The following is a 15,917-nucleotide window of genomic DNA, read 5'->3' as shown; positions in this document are numbered from 1 at the left end:
TTGAGATTTATTAATTGCCAGCTATTATAGAACAAAACAACTTGAGGGGGCTGAACAGCTTGGTTGTCCTATTCAGGATTGTTTTCAGTCAGATTTAAAAGCTGACAAAAAACTATTGTAACTAGTAGCAGCTTGGTGCTAAAGGAAGATATGACCAGAAATTGTACTGTGGGTTAGATGGTCTGTAAAACAAACAAAAAAACCCCACAAGCAAGAAGAGCTTCTAAATGTGGTACTACTGATGTTCGTTTTGCATTTGTTTTTGACTGATGTCCTCTCATTTACTTCTCTCAAAATTCTTCATTAGGAAAATTTTCTGCCATTTGTGGAGTAAATAAAGCAGAGAGATGATATTGAAAGCAGTTGTGCTTCTGGGCTGTGCTCTGGGCATCAGCACATTCCCCATGGAAGAACCTGAAGATGGAGGGAAGCACTGGGTGGTGATCGTTGCAGGTTCGAATGGCTGGTACAACTATCGCCACCAGGTAAGGACCGCTGGTTCCACATGCTGATGCTGCCCATGCTCCAGAAAATGCCAGCTCCCCGACTTGCAGGAAGGTGATAGCTGCCTGTCATCTAGACTAGTTCAGACCTTCTGTCATTTGAGCAAGTGCTTCTACTTCTAGAATCCCAGGTGTGTGTGAAGTTTACAAAGCAAACAGCAGCAAGATTCACTCAGAACCTGCTCTTTGTTCTTGTTGTTACCACCCCAGGAATCCCCTTCCACTGATGCTTTTACTATGTGAATTTTTTTTTTTTTTTTGCATACAACTTTTTCTAACTTCTTGAAAAAGCTGTCATTACAGGAGGAGAAGTATTCTTCCTCTAATCATACTTCTGCATCCTAGGAGACCTGTGCCTTTTAGGGTAAATCTCGGTTACTAACTGGGCTGGAGGATCTAACCCCAACTTGCAGTTGTACAAATGATATCTAGAGTTAAACCTCATTTTGAGACACATACATGTTTCTTTCCATTTGTTTTCCTCTTTTCATTATGCTATGAAAAGCTTCCTTTTTTTCTAGTTAAAAAATCTGTGAAGGCTGCAAATGCACTGTATGTTTTGAGGAGTGGAGAACGTGTGGAAGGGGGGTCTTTTTAATGTGAACCAGTCTGCATTGCCTCAGAATTATGTTGGCGCAACAAAGATATGGTGCGCCAGAGTGCAGGGAACAAAGTGAGTGGCAGAAACAGGAGGAAAGGGAACCGGGACTCCTGAGTCTAACACTGCTGGGAAAACCAGTGCGTTGTGAAATTGTGGGCTGAGTGTGGGTGTCACTATGGACAGAATTAAATCCAAGTGACATAACTCTGGTTAAGTTCAAGATTTATAACCAGCAGTCAGGAAACAACTTCAGCATTTTCCCCTTGGGGAATTGCTGGACAATGCCTTAAACAGATTAATCTATGCTCAAATGCTGTCTTTGCTCTAAACTTGCAACTTAGCTTTCCTGGAGAACATAGTTGATTTAATTCTGGTTTATGTATACATTTATATATTTCTAAATGTTAGAAAAATAGTTTACTATAGTATTGTTGGTTAAATACCAATGTACAACATCAGCATTTTTAAAACTGAATAGTATGAAATGTACAGGCTGATTTGCTGAACACTGGAACTTTCAAAGTATTTATTATTTTTAATGTAACTGCCTGTAAGATATAGAGAGTCTTCATCCTCTTGGTTGATGGAGGAACAAATGAGCGTTCTGTGTGTTGGGCACCCTGGGTTTTGTGCGTGCTCTCCTCCTTCTCAGCTCACAATCAGTTTGTAACTTCAGCACAGTGATGAGCTTAAAACTAAATGAATCAGACTGACAATCTTGTCTCATCTGAAGGAGCAACCTGTTACTGGCGAGTGCTAGCTCAACACTTTGACAAACAGGTTTTAGGGATTTTGCCAGCTCCTTACAGAGCAAATATTACCTGATAAGCATAGTTGGAATATTACAACCTTAATATAAACTATTCTTACTTCAAATTAAATCTTAGAGAGGAGTTTTAAAGTTGGAACTGGAAAACAGTGATGAAAATACTACTGCTGTACTTGATTACTGCCTGTCTTGGGGTGTCTAAATTTAATTACTGAGTTGTGCTCTTTTTGTTGCTATTGCTGTATAACCAGTCTAGCTGGCTTCTTTCCATTCTAGGAGGAGTTAATACCACAACATTAATTTTTTAAATAAAACTACCATTTTGAAGCTGTGGCTCATGAGAATTCCTTTTCTCAGTTGCCTGGGCACAGTTTGTAATCTCTCTGTCAGTGAGCCTTCAATGGCAAGTGTCTCTGCCAGGTATAATAAGGTTATGAAGAGCAGAAGATCCACATTTACGTATTTGTGTCCAAGAGTCTTTGGAACATGCCAGTTTCACAGAAGTCTATTAACTTTTGAGTGTGGTCATGCTTTGCAGACAGTTATTAAGTAATTCCTTTTCCATGTTAGAAAAATGAGAGCAGAATTTCTTTAAATACCTTAATTGTGAAGATAATGTCAACTAACATTGCGAAATATCTGCCATGTCAGATTGTTCTGAATTTAAATATGAGAAATCTCTGTATTTTAAACTACCACTTGCCTCACGTACATTATTAACATTTGGAAATAAGAAAATTAGAACACCAATAAAAATGCTATTAAAGTTACAAAAGCAGCATCATAGAAGAGTCTGTATGAAGGATCCTTCAAAAGGAGGCTGGGTTCTTACTTGCCTGTCCTGAGCAAGATACTGTGCATCTTAACTTGTTATGAAAAAGATGAATTCCCACAAGATGGAACACATCAGTAGCTTGTGCTGTTCTGCCTAGTGGCTTTTTGTGGCCAATCTTAAGGGTCTGGTGGGAGTGAGCATGCATGGTAGGAGGGTGGCATATGGTGAGACAGACCCAGCAGTTAGTCATGGAAAATCCTCTTGTGTGTGCCATGAAGTGTCATCCAGACAAGTGTGCCTTGGGTATCAAAAAATGGGAGAAATTCGTTCCCAGCAAAACAAGCAGAATGATAGACTTTTTAGGACAGTTATACAGAGGAGGAAAGATGCTGCAGGAATCTGAGGAGTTCTAACAGGTTTTTGGAAACGTTATGCAGACTGATGATCACCATGTCTTTGTGTGTTAGTGTTCCCTACCTTCCAGCAGTGGAAGCAAAAACATCTAAAGTAATTAAATTATTTGCTCAAGTCACTTGCAATGGAACTGGGAACAGGACTTGGTCTGTCACTTCTGTGCTTCAGAACACATAGTGAACACACATAGCAACACTTGGTATTGTTCAGTAGAATCATACCTGTACTATAAGAAATCAAAGCAGCACTCCAGGATTGCAGGTTTGTGTAATTTTTTTGCTTTCCAAGGGAGAAACTGCAGAGGAAAATACATTGTACTCTAATTCACTTTACTCCTGCCATCACCTTTCTTCCCCAGAACTTCTCTGACCTAGCCTGTGTACAAGTGGATTTGTAGATGTGTTCCAGTAAGTAGTTATTCAGTGTGGGGTTTTTTTATTACTGGATCCTTTGCTATTCCCTACATGCAACTGCACTCATAATGTCACTTTGTAATTTGAGAACTGAGCAGACACATCTCTGGGTTTCAGTTTCTCAGTTCAGCTGTCCGGGGTACAGTTAGTACATGATGTTGCATGTTTGTATTACATTTTTATTTTGTGAGCTCCAGTTGTTTTGCATGCTGCCTGCTGCAACACGGTCAAAACATACTGTATTGTCTGCCGCAGTAATTATCTGGTGGTAATATGTGTTCATCTGACTGAGCAACCACAAAAGCAGAAGAAACAGATTACATATTCAAAAGTGTCTCATTTCATACATTAAATGCCGTACAGACCCCAGGAACAGTAAGTTTGTAAAGACTGCAGACCTTGGAAACACTTGAGTTTGCACCTGTAACCTCAAGGAATCTGAAACTCTGCCCAAGACTGGTTATTTAGCTGTCAGTGGTCAGGATCCATTGTCAGTGGTACAAACCAAGGATAGAAAAGATAAGGAAAAACCCCACTATTTGCACTTAATATGAGCGAGATTCGCACCTTGCAGGCAGTTGCTTCCTCTGTGATGGCTGAACTGGGACTTCTCCGTAATCAGGATGATCTAAACTTGTCTTATGCATTTATCTTATCAAGTTCCTAAAATAAATTTTAAGTATTTTGTGTAGTATAGGGCCCAATGTAATAGGCTCACTGTCATTGCAAGGCTCGCTTGTATATTGCTTTATGCTTGTGGCTTCTCAGTTCTTTGGTGGTTTTATCCTTATTTTAGTGGTTTTGATTAGAGTTGCCTGGGCTGTGGAAGGGCTATCAGTGTGCTCCTCTCCACTCCTCAGCAGTTACACTGACTTCTCTGTAGCAGCTTTTCTGTTACCAGACTGGCTGCTGTTCAAGAGTCCTGCCCCTGTTCCTTGGCAAAGTGGCTCAGCTCTCTACTGCACAAAGAGCTAGATAAAATACTTCTGGTAAGCTTGGTGGCATAAGTGAGCAAATACAATACTAAATGCTTCTGTCAGATTTAGAGAATGACTCAACAAACTGGTTCTCATTAGGAGAAATAGTCTGGCTCTTCTGTGAGATGGACATAGCAGCTAATTCAAATCTAAATCAGGCTTCACATCAGATCAGAGAGACAGACTCTTGCTTTCTGGGTACTCAAAACCACATAGTCTGTGGAAAAGCCTGATGTGAAACAAGAGTCTTACGAAAGATTGAGTGCATACTCAAGAAAAATGCCAGACTGATAAAATCTGGCAAAATTAAAATTAACCATGAATTTGTGTACATGGGTCTGGTTTTGGTTGTTGTTTTTAGTCTTGTACATACTGAGCTTTGTGGGTCAGAGACTGTATTTATTCAGTGCGCTAGCCACTACCAGCCAGAGCAGTATCCTATTCCAGGACAGTCTTAAATTCTCCTGTTTTGTACGTAACAGTCGCTAAGGATGTCTTGGCCACATGGCTTCAATTAACATTTCCTCTCTGTGCTTACAAAATTTAAACCAAACTTACAGGAAACCTTCCCTAAGTACTTGATAGAGTTACAGCTTTGGGCAGATTCACTGATGTATGTTTAAGCGAAGGAGTAGGACATGGCTAGCATTTCAGACATATTCTTCTACCTTGCTTATATATCAGAGTTCATTCTTGCTTAAGCTGTGACATTTCAGCACAGCTGTAGTGGGAATCTTGCTGCTTTATGGTGAAGCTGGCCCTTCCTTACACATGCCTTTCAGCCACGAACCTAGCAGTCATAAGACAAGAAGTAACCAATTTCACACAAGTCCAAGCTTTTCCCTTTAGGAACTATTTATGGAAGCTTGTGTCATAAACAACTTGTTTTTTCCAAAAATGCCCCCAAGTAGTCTACTTAAAAGCTGTGTCATTCAAATGTGTAGACAGCTGTGTGGCACAGGAAAATAGGGGTGTAGTGGGTTTTTTTGGTGGGTTTTTCTGGTTGGTTGGGTGGTGGGTTTTTTTGGGTTTTTTTTTTTTTTAGACTTTCCCCCAAATGTACATTTTGGGAAACAAAACGTCCATCCCAGGAAAACAGGGTAATTCATGTTCTGATCCCCATGCTTTCAAAATGTAGGAGTAAATTATTTAAGGAGATCTTCCATAGAAATTTGCTGATGTAGCAACAGGTTTAGACTAACCAAGGGGTGAAAGGTCTTAACAGCGTCCATTTTGGAGCTGCCCTTAAGGTCAGTTGTGCAGCAGGAGCTGTACAGCTGCACCTTTTCCTGTGCTGTGTGGGGCAGCTGCTGCCCTTCCCCAAATCATAGTCACAAAAACATGGTTTAGTGACAATTTACCCAGTAAATGTTCATAGCATTCATTTCACATATTAAACCAACAAGAATAATACCAATAGGAGATGTGGAACAAGTCTCTTTTAGAGTGGTTTACAGGTACAGATATGCCAGAAATATTTCTGAGAGAAGCTGGCTCAAATAGCAGTATTTGAGAGGCAGTTGCACATCAACAGGAAATACTCTAGATTCACATACACCTCCCTACTCTAGCTGCAGACTTTTCTACTTTGGTTTTTTAGAGATTTGTGGGGTTTTTATGTGTACACAAGGACCAAGCAGGACCAATATCAAAGGTGACTAATTAGGTCAGCTAATTCTATGCAATAAATCCCAACTGTTTACTTAGAACTGTCCTACTTTAGTCAATGGAGTTTTAGCAGGAAAACATGTTTTTGCTGCTCTAGCCTTTGTTGATGATATCATTATGCTATCAGCAGGTACAGTTCCCTTATCAAAAGCTTTAAAAGGCTGGGACAACTCCCAAAGACACGTAAGTTGAGATTGAAGGGAATTGACTACATTGATCTGTCTTCCTTTACAGTAGGGATTTTACTAATGTTTATTAAGACAGGACATACTGAGCAAACAGTGAATGAACTAGAAGGAAGGAGAGGAAACAAAAAAAGGTGATAACATGCATTTATAAAGTTTAATTTTGGGTACTTGGCATCAGTTAAAAACACCTCTAAAATCCCTACTGGCCAGCCAGTCTGCGTCTGTGGGAGCACAGATACTTGCTGATTGAATATGGTGATACTGTATCACTGTATGCCTGAGCATTTCCGTGTGTTGCCAGTTCCTGTCAGCATCGCAGAGGTGTGTGATATCTTGAGAGTGAGAAGAGATCTATAATCTACTCATCAATAAGTGCAAAGAAGCCCTGATTAGTGTTTTCTTCTCCTTCTGCTTGGGTTGCTTGTGAAATTCGAATATGTGCTTGGTCAAACCTGTGCTCTTCTGTTTCATATTATAAATAATACCTTCCTAACTCTGTTTAACCTCAATGTTTTGACTTGTTGAGGCAGCAGCTGGGATAATGACATGTAGGGAAATGGAAAACTAACTGGGAGGTTGTCTGGGATAGGTGGAAGAGAACATAGGTTGACCTGCAAAGTAGGAAATAGCACTGCTTTAGTAAGAGCAGTGAAAGGGGAGGGGTTAGTCACATGAAGAGATTTTACTGCAGAGAGTCCATTAGCATTGAACGTGCTTCACCCTTCCCAGAATCTTGTATAACTTTCTTCTCTTCAGTTTCAGCTGCACTTAGAAGACCACGGATAATAAAGTTACAGTATTTTACAATGTCCTTTCGGTTACACTAATCAAAATCAGTAGTACTCCTAAGTAATCTGAACAGACATTGGTCCACTTAAACCACTTCAGTTTGGCTTCCAAATTAGCAAATTAGATTAGTTCAACAGAAGTAAGCTTTAAAGCTTGCTTCTTGCCTGCATTTGGAGTGTGTATTTGTTAGATGAGATCTCTTCCATTAAACCTGCACAGCTTTTTCTAGCATGTGGTGGGTTGTAGTTCTCTAGTTTAGGAATGATCGTTAATCTCCCATTAGGGCATTCAGGGACTGTAAGTTTTAAAGAAGATAATAATTTGGGCTGGGGTTACAAAAAAGTTAGCATTCTGATAGAAGTCTGCATTTACTGTAATATCACTTTAATGGGTATTGTTATTTCTGCATCACAGGAAAATGGTTCTGTAAAGAAAATGTGCTTATTCATATCCTGTACAAATCAGGAAAAGAGCCTGAATAGAAATTCTGCAATTCTGTTTTCCAATGAAATCTGTTGTGCCCTGAAGTTGTTGCTCTGCAGAGTAAGAAATACATAATTAAAAAGAAAATATTCCTTAACCCAAATTCTCATTTTATAGTAAAGCAAGATTTAATAAAATTTTTTAGAGATGAGATTGGTAAACAATACTTGCTTAAGTCCAGGACAGTCTTCAATGCCCAGTCATGCAGGCTTGGTGCAGAACTAAGTGAAATTGGTGGAAATCCATCTCTTTTCTTCTGCTTGGCACACTTCAGATTTATCTGTCATTGCAGAAGGTTTTTATTTTGATTTTCTCACACAATGCAGAATGTTGCTGAGAACTTCATGTTAAATTTTGTTACCTGTACCAAGTCTGAAGTAACTTCTGGTTTCTGTTTAAATAAGAAATCAAAACACGTAACGAGGGAGAGATATTAATCATAGTCTCTATTAGTAATGCAACTGCTCCTAATTAGAGAAAGACAATGAGCTCTGGTTTAAGCATTTCAGCTCTGCAGCAGCCCTCAGTCTCTTATATTGGAATACAGTTTCTTTTGGGCAATAGCCTGCTCTGAGGTCTGAAAAGTTTTTTTTCTTCTGGTCTCAAAGGTAAAATTTCTGTTAAAGCTAGTAATGAAAATTTGCTTAATTTCAGGCAGATGTGTGCCATGCGTACCAGATTGTACACCGAAATGGAATTCCAGATGAGCAGATCATTGTCATGATGTACGATGACATTGCTGATAATGAGGAGTAAGTGATGAATCACAGTGCTTATGGTTACTGCAAACATACCATAGTCACCAGTGTGTTTTGAGTTTGTAGTCATTTTGAAAGGAAAGCCTTTAAAACCACCTGTGATATGCACAGGGATGTTTCATCCATCAGCACAGTAATGCTCCTTTGAAATGTGCTCATGAGCTTTCTAAGCCTTAGTCCACAGCTCAGCATCAGCTGTGGCACTGAGCACTGCAGAGCATCGTTGTTATGAGAGTAAGGGATGTTAACTCCCAGGCATAACAGTGTGCAGCAGATAAATAACCTAAACTCATGAACACAAGGGAGCTCTGTGTATGACTTGCAGGGCTTTTTTGAAAGGATATTATCAGATTAATTCCCAGCATGTACATTCAACAAAGAGTCCCATTCTTGGTGACTGTCTAGAGCATATCATTGCTTTCTGTATGAAACAGTTTATTTATACAGCCTGTAATTCCGAAGCAACTTCCCCCCAAATCAGCAGACATTACAGGCACAGCAGCACTGGGAGCAAAGTGTTCAGGGCAATAAAGGCAAGACTGCAAGGAGTTAGATGATGGAGACCATCCACCTACATCTTCAGATTAGTTGATGTGATCTGAGGTAGAATACTTGAATGTACTCTGGGGGTAAGGACACCTGAAACAAGCATGTAACTGACTGAAATGCAATATTCTGAGATCACTTAATGACATATGGTGCAAGTTCCCATACTCTCAGGCAAGCTGGCTCCTAGTTGTTCTATGGTCATTGTAGGGCATGTGGCTAATTATTCCTGTTTATGTTCTATTTACCTTTCAGAAATCCGACAAAAGGCATTGTCATCAACAGACCTAATGGCTCAGATGTGTATGCTGGGGTCCCTAAGGACTATACAAAGGAGGTAGGAACAAAACCCCTTTCCCTGGGCAAGGTTCATTGTTATACAATATCTGAATAAATTCTTTCAGCCTGTAGCTTGCACTCCAAAATGCACATAGTATAAAGCATCAAGTTTATTCACCTGCATGGTTTGGCATGAAGTTTGGTGTTCATAAAATAAATATAAACAATAGATTCTTTGAAGTGAAGCATTGGTCATAAAAGTGAACCTTTACACTGTTTCAATGCTGACACATGAAATAAAAGGAAGAAAGGTCTTGGATTTGTAAATGTTGCAACTCAATCTGAAAAACAGCTATGTAAAACTAATTGTTTCATTAAATCAGTACTGTAATCCAGTCTGATTTCATGATTCAGCAGTGAGGAGATTGACAGCTGGACTGACAATCTCCCAGAATCAGACTTGAAACCAGTCAGAATTTACCTGTGAGAATATTACAGTGAAATTCTGCGACTTTAGTAAAACCTACAGAGAAGGCCAAGAAGATAGTTAATAAGAGAAGATGTTCTGGACACAAGGGGAGGATGTTGTTCTTGTGGGACATTGAGAGTGTACAAGGAAGAACTTGTGGATAATATGTAGCAACTATACTTTTGCCTGTATACTGATTGTTTACTGCCTGAATGGTCATTGTTTGTTAGGCAGCCTTGTCATTGTTTGCTAAGCAGCCAATCTTAAATTAGGCCACAGCCATTGTGAAGAGATATAAGAATAGCAGTAGAGAAAATAAAAAATCTTTCTACCTTTCTCGACTATGGATTACAATTAGTGTGGCTTTTATGTCTGCCTCGACAACAGCCACACAGCAGCAAAGTGAGTCATTAGATAAAGACGGATTGAAAAGGATGGCCAGCTAAATTTGCCATCCATGCATGGATTCTGACTTTCAGCAGCCATCTTTCTAAATGAAAATTTTTGTTGTTTTTATGATCAGATCTAACTTTAATCTTCTCAAATCCTTAGGATGTTACTCCAAAGAATTTTCTTGCAGTTCTCAGAGGAGATGGGGAAGCAGTGAAGGGGGTGGGATCAGGAAAAGTATTGAAAAGGTAAGAGAAGTTTAATTTAAAAAATAATTGTATATGTACTTGTAAATTGACACTGGTTTCAACAAAAGAATAGGGTAAATTAGAACAACTTGAGAATCCAGCAAAATTATTGATGGCAATTCCAGGTCCTTCACATTACAAATACAGTGGTTCTAGTTTCTTAAACTATGCATCACAAAGAATCAACTGCTGATATTTGACTCATACAGAGTCCAGTATAGATCAAGGTATAAAAGTTCTAGAGGACTCTATCAACTGTATTAAGGTATTTGTTATTTTGACTATTGTCTTTTGCAAGAAGGCTATTCAAAGAGAGTGTTGCTAAGCTTTGGAGACCTCTGGAAATGGTTTTCTAAGGCTTGACTTAGTGTACATGAACAGTTTTATTCATCAGTTGAAGACTTAGGTTAGACTCAGGTCAGACTTAGCCATCAGTGGCAGAGGGACAGAGAGAGCTTAACCAGCTCATCAGTTGGAAGAATTGCATGTCTAATCCCAGCCTTGGTCTTTGTAGCACATACACAGTTATTGAGGCTGAATATAAACCATAATTCCATTCCTAATGAAATGGAATTATGGTTTATAATTAATGCAAAAAAAATTTGCGATTGAAAAAGTAATATGAGCAATTAAACTTGTAAGTGATGTATTATGCTTAAATTATTTGTAAACTAAGTTACACAAATGATTCTAAGTTTAGCAATATTCTAATATATGAAGAATAATAAATTATAGATTGGCTAAGTGGAATGTAAGATTTATAATTAACAGTAGATTATAAAGGGTTATATAATTTCGATGGTTCAAGAATGTAGTTAATATATTTGAGGGCCTAATAAAAACTCTTCTTGGAAGGATACTTGGTGTCAGTTATTCATCTTGCTTCTGCAGTTTGAGATGTGAAAGTATGATGCCTGCTTACTAAGATGTACTATATTTCTGATTCTTGGTAAAGAGCTATATCATATTATATATTTCTATGTACAGGAATTACTGTAAAACCTTTAAGAATTTAAATTCAACCATTTGGAAGGACTAACCTTGTTAAAGAAAAACCATGAAGTCTGTCTTCATCTGACAGTTGATTTTAGAGGCATAGCAATGAAACAGAGCAGATGAATCCCACCCTGGCACTGAAGAGAACAATACAAAAGAAGGAGCAGGACAATAGTCAATAAGTTATTGCTCTGAATTGTTTAAACTTCATCCTTAAAAGCTGAGGTTTAAAATTATATATGCAACACATATAGACAAAAAGTTAATAAATTACTGCACATTACCAGATTGTGCTCTTCTACTATCTGGAATGAGGCAAGAGGTGACTATAAAGCAATTTTTGTTTAAAAAAAATGTACTTCTGAACACACCTCACTTGTGAGAGCTTGACGTTCCAATTCAAATAAGGGAGTAGCTATGCAGAGGGCCAAAGTCTCCAAATGTACTCAGGAAGACAACTTGAACCCACAAATAAAAGTCCTAGTTGTTTACATTCCACCTTGGTCAAATTTTTTGCACTTAGAATCAAGAGCAGGAACCTGAAAAGTAACACTCAGCACTTCTTTGTTAGGCTGTGTTTGAATTTTCAAGTGGCCTGACTTTTGCTATTGGGTGGGACGAGACTCAATTCTCCTTTCCCCAGGAGGCTTCCAGGTGGACTTCCAGGTGGTGCCCCTAACCAGTAGGTTATTGGCCAGACAGAAGGCTGGACAATGTTCCCTTGAGCTGCTGCAGTTGTACCTGTTTGCCGTGAGGGAAGAGCAAAAGCAAATAAAGATTTCTGGACTCTGGTACAGAGGAACAGAGGAGGGCTTGGACACTCCTGCTGATATTTTTACACGTTTTATATTTAATTGTCGCTAAATATAGTTTAAAAGGAAAATTCCTTTGCAGATCTGCTGCTAGGGCAAGACCTTTCTATCACCCAAACACGATCTTGTTTGATTTCTATCACCCAAACATGATTTTGTTTGATTTAGAGTGGAATCAGACTGTACAGCAAACTGTACTACACAGATGTGAGGGTGTCAAAGTCTGCGAGCAGTCAGTGCTCAACTGACTGCAGGGACACTGGTGCAAATGCCAGCCTGTCCTTACAGGTGTGTGTGTACATGCATCAGTTCCTCATGGAGTTGTAGGCTGACACTGCTTTGTGATCTGTATGGCTCATTATGGCCATGGTAGTACTTACACATACCTAAGGGTCTTAGCAAAGAGGGTTTTATGCTTTATCCCTTATTATTTTATTGGTGCCTTGGTATAACTTAGGTATAAAAGCATTCCTTTTTTACCAGACTTCTACAAAAGCCCACAGTATAACAAATTCTTCAGACAGCCATTAAAAAACGATTGTGTTTCCACCATACTCTACATAACAGCCCCTGTCTCACAATTAGTTTACAGTTTGGAACATGAAGTGTAATTGCCATATTCCCCATGCTTGAGGGACTAGCCTATATCCCTATTTTCATTCCTTTTGTGAGCACTCATCTCCTCTAATAAGGATCCAAAATAATGTGCTTGGGAGAAAAAAATAATACCAAGAGGAAGAGGTGCTTCAGCTGTATTATTTTCAGATAGTGGCATGTCTTGGCACTGAGAAGGAGATGAGTGTTGCTGTAATTAAGGTTAGGTTGGAGTAGTTAAAAAGACTGTGTTTGCAATTGTTTCGTTACAGTGGTCCCAAGGATCATGTGTTTGTTTATTTCACTGACCATGGAGCTCCAGGACTTCTGGCTTTTCCTGATGATGACGTAAGCATTTTGGGAATAACATAAAACCCGTCATTTTAGTGACATACTAAAATAATAACTAATAAATGTAAAACATGAGAATATGTAGTGCACTGCTATATTGAGGGGAGAGGCAGAAAAAGAGCAATATTCTTCTCATTATTGCATTTTGGATTTTTTCCAGTTAGAACCTGTAACATTCAGTTGAAATTTAAGTTATGTCATTCCATATTTCACTGGACTTTGGTGGTCCAAGCAGACTGTTTCACACAGGTGTGACTTGGCTTTCTGGTGCACCATACATATCCTCTGGGACCATTACTCATCTTTCACAGAGTGGTAAAAACTAGAATGTTATACTTCAGAAGGGCAAAGGACTGGATAAATTTATTGGGGAAATAATGTACATATTCACAGCAGTTAGTATTTATTCTTAAGTGAATTGTGTGTCTGTTGAACATAAGTGGTTTTAATACAAGCCTTCTTATTTTACAGCTTCACATGAAGGACTTGAATAAGACTATTTGGTACATGTATCATCACAAGAAATACCGGAAGGTAAACAAGCATGCCAGAAATTCTGAAATTAGAAGATCAGCTGGCGTGGAAGAGAGAGATGTCTTCAATTTAAGAGTTGTTCAAAGCAGGAAGAATCTATTACATGCAGTTAAATTTGCATTAGGATTTTGCACTTAAAAGGATTGATCTGCTCCAAACTTTCCCCTTCCGTATTTAGTTTACTTGTTTTTGCAGTCAGTGTTGAGGTGTAGTGTAACAGCTGTTTGCTAATGCTGCATATTCTGATTAGAGAAACAACATCAGTAACTGCTGTGGCCCCGTAATCTGTACCTGACTCTTTCTTCCTGTGCTTTGTTCACTTCAGACTGTGCTGTTACTACAGGAAGTTTGTATATACCTCATGTTTTTCTTACAGTTACTTATATAGTTTAAAAGACTCGACCTCTTGTCAAAAAATTCTGTGCATTTATTTTATCACATATACCTTTTAAGCAGAAAAATTAATATTTTTAACATTTTACTGGTGCTTTTTTTAAGCAGCTCTTTGTGGCAATGTCTGCTATGGCTGGCTGTGTTTAGGAACATACAGCTGGCATCAGTTCCAGAGATACTACATTCAATACTGACACATTGCTGTGCCTATAGAGTGGCTGTATATTTGATCTGTGCTTTCTCCTTTCCACATAGTTTGATTCCTGAAAATGAAAAACTGTCTTTTGTTTTGGAGCATTTTGCATAGCTATTGTTTCAGGAATAGTAGTACAGGCCAACTAGCTACAGCTGAAAAACACCAAACAACTTTTCTCCATTTCCTCATTTAATTTCTTACGGTCTCTGATTTTTTTATTTTATAGATGGTGTTCTACATCGAAGCATGTGAATCTGGATCTATGATGAATCATTTGGCTGATAATATCAATGGTGAGAAGTCAGTTAAATTACTGAACTTAAATATCACAACTTGTCACAGACCTAAACAAGTATTGACTGTGGCAAGAGTAGGCTCAAGGCACATTTATGTAGAATTTTAGCAGGGGAGCACAAGAAAGTAATACTTGCCGTTTACAGGAAGTTCCTTTTAATAGAGTCTTACAAAAGACAGAAAAGGCGTTCAGTTTCTTGGAAATGAGAAGTTGAAAAAGTATTTCTTTTCAGGAACCAGGTGGTTGCCCTTGGCTGGTAGCAGTTAAGTCATACAGACATTTCTCAGCCTCAGCCCTGCTAACAGCAGGTGTGAAGTTCCTGCTGTCAGTTTCATTGAGTAGTAAAGCAGCTGTGAGACACCACTGCCAGGCAACTTTGCTGCACATTTGCACAATAGCCCAGGACGTGGAACTCAGATTTTTCAGGGTTTCCAGGCTCTCTGCTGCAGAGCTGGAAGCTCAGCCTTGATTAGGGTAAGGAATCACAGCCTTTTGAAGCACCTATTCTGTGGCTGGGGGACAAGTGCTCGCTGTTGTGGTTTTGAAGATGTGATTGCAGAGAAGACCAGCCATGTGCCTGTCCATGGCATCCTGGATGTTTGGCCCTGGGTGTGCTGCCTGACACCCACCAAGATTTCTTACAAACAGTGTTTCTTTGTTACAGAAAGTTTCATGTTGACGATGTTCAAGACAAATGCTCAGTATTTTTCAAAGTTTATGCTATCAGAAATTTTTACAACCAGCTCTGCCACAGACTTGCAAAGGCAGAAAATTGATAATTTATGTATTAGAGTACAAAGCTGTCCTTGGCAGCTTTCACTGATGACCTAAGAAGTTTAACTGGTTACTTAGTAAGCATTTTGAAGGGTGCTAAGAGGAGCATTTTACTGCGCAGACAAGATTCAAGACTTTTTTTTTAATTTTGAGCTTTAGGTACATTCTGAATAGAACCAACACAATAATAGCTCTATAAAATCATGTAGAACACTTTCAGTTTGAAATTTGGATTTTCCTTCAATTACACAAGTATGCTATGTATTGACTTTGGCAAAAAGCCAAAATAGCTTTTGTTTTTGTATCTGTAACAATGTGTTTACAGTATTTCTGCTGTGTTAGAGATTACTTACTGGGAACACTGTGCTCAGGGCAGATGTTGTAGGTTTATTGTTCTTTTCTCTCAGTGTAGAGCATTATCCAACAAAGTGTATTACTTAGAAGGTGGCATTATCTGGAAGAAAAGATGATTTTTAGGGGATTCACTTCAAGTTTGGAGAAAAGCTCTCATTATTGTAATAAAGAAAATGAGTATACAGATAGTTGTTAGTGCACAGTGCTCTCAGGCAGTTCGTGAATAGTAGATTTTTCCCTCAGGCATTCTTTTTAAACACCCCAGACCACATTCGGCAGAAAAGAAGAAGCTCTTGGAACAGCACTGAGGGTGACTGAACAGAATGATTAACAGGCTTTTTTCATTCC

General features: G+C 38.8%; 1 protein-coding gene across 1 annotated transcript in view; it reads left to right on the top strand.

Moving 5' to 3' along the window:
* Positions 1-307: 307 nt before the first annotated feature.
* The window catches only part of LGMN (legumain), a 20,937-nt gene continuing 5,327 nt past the window's right edge, over positions 308-15,917 (top strand). Inside the window, exons 1-7 of the mRNA XM_008629717.2 lie at positions 308-485; positions 8,235-8,332; positions 9,140-9,221; positions 10,185-10,270; positions 12,945-13,020; positions 13,495-13,557; positions 14,373-14,439. Coding sequence (XP_008627939.1) covers positions 348-485; positions 8,235-8,332; positions 9,140-9,221; positions 10,185-10,270; positions 12,945-13,020; positions 13,495-13,557; positions 14,373-14,439 — 610 coding nt within the window. The 5' untranslated portion in view covers positions 308-347. The remainder of the gene's footprint in view (positions 486-8,234; positions 8,333-9,139; positions 9,222-10,184; positions 10,271-12,944; positions 13,021-13,494; positions 13,558-14,372; positions 14,440-15,917) is intronic.

Source organism: Corvus brachyrhynchos, unplaced genomic scaffold, assembly GCF_000691975.1.
Source record: "Corvus brachyrhynchos isolate BGI_N302 unplaced genomic scaffold, ASM69197v1 scaffold1, whole genome shotgun sequence".
NCBI lineage: Eukaryota > Metazoa > Chordata > Aves > Passeriformes > Corvidae > Corvus > Corvus brachyrhynchos.
Note: the sequence above shows the minus strand (reverse complement) of the source record. Positions and strands in the feature narration are given on the sequence as shown.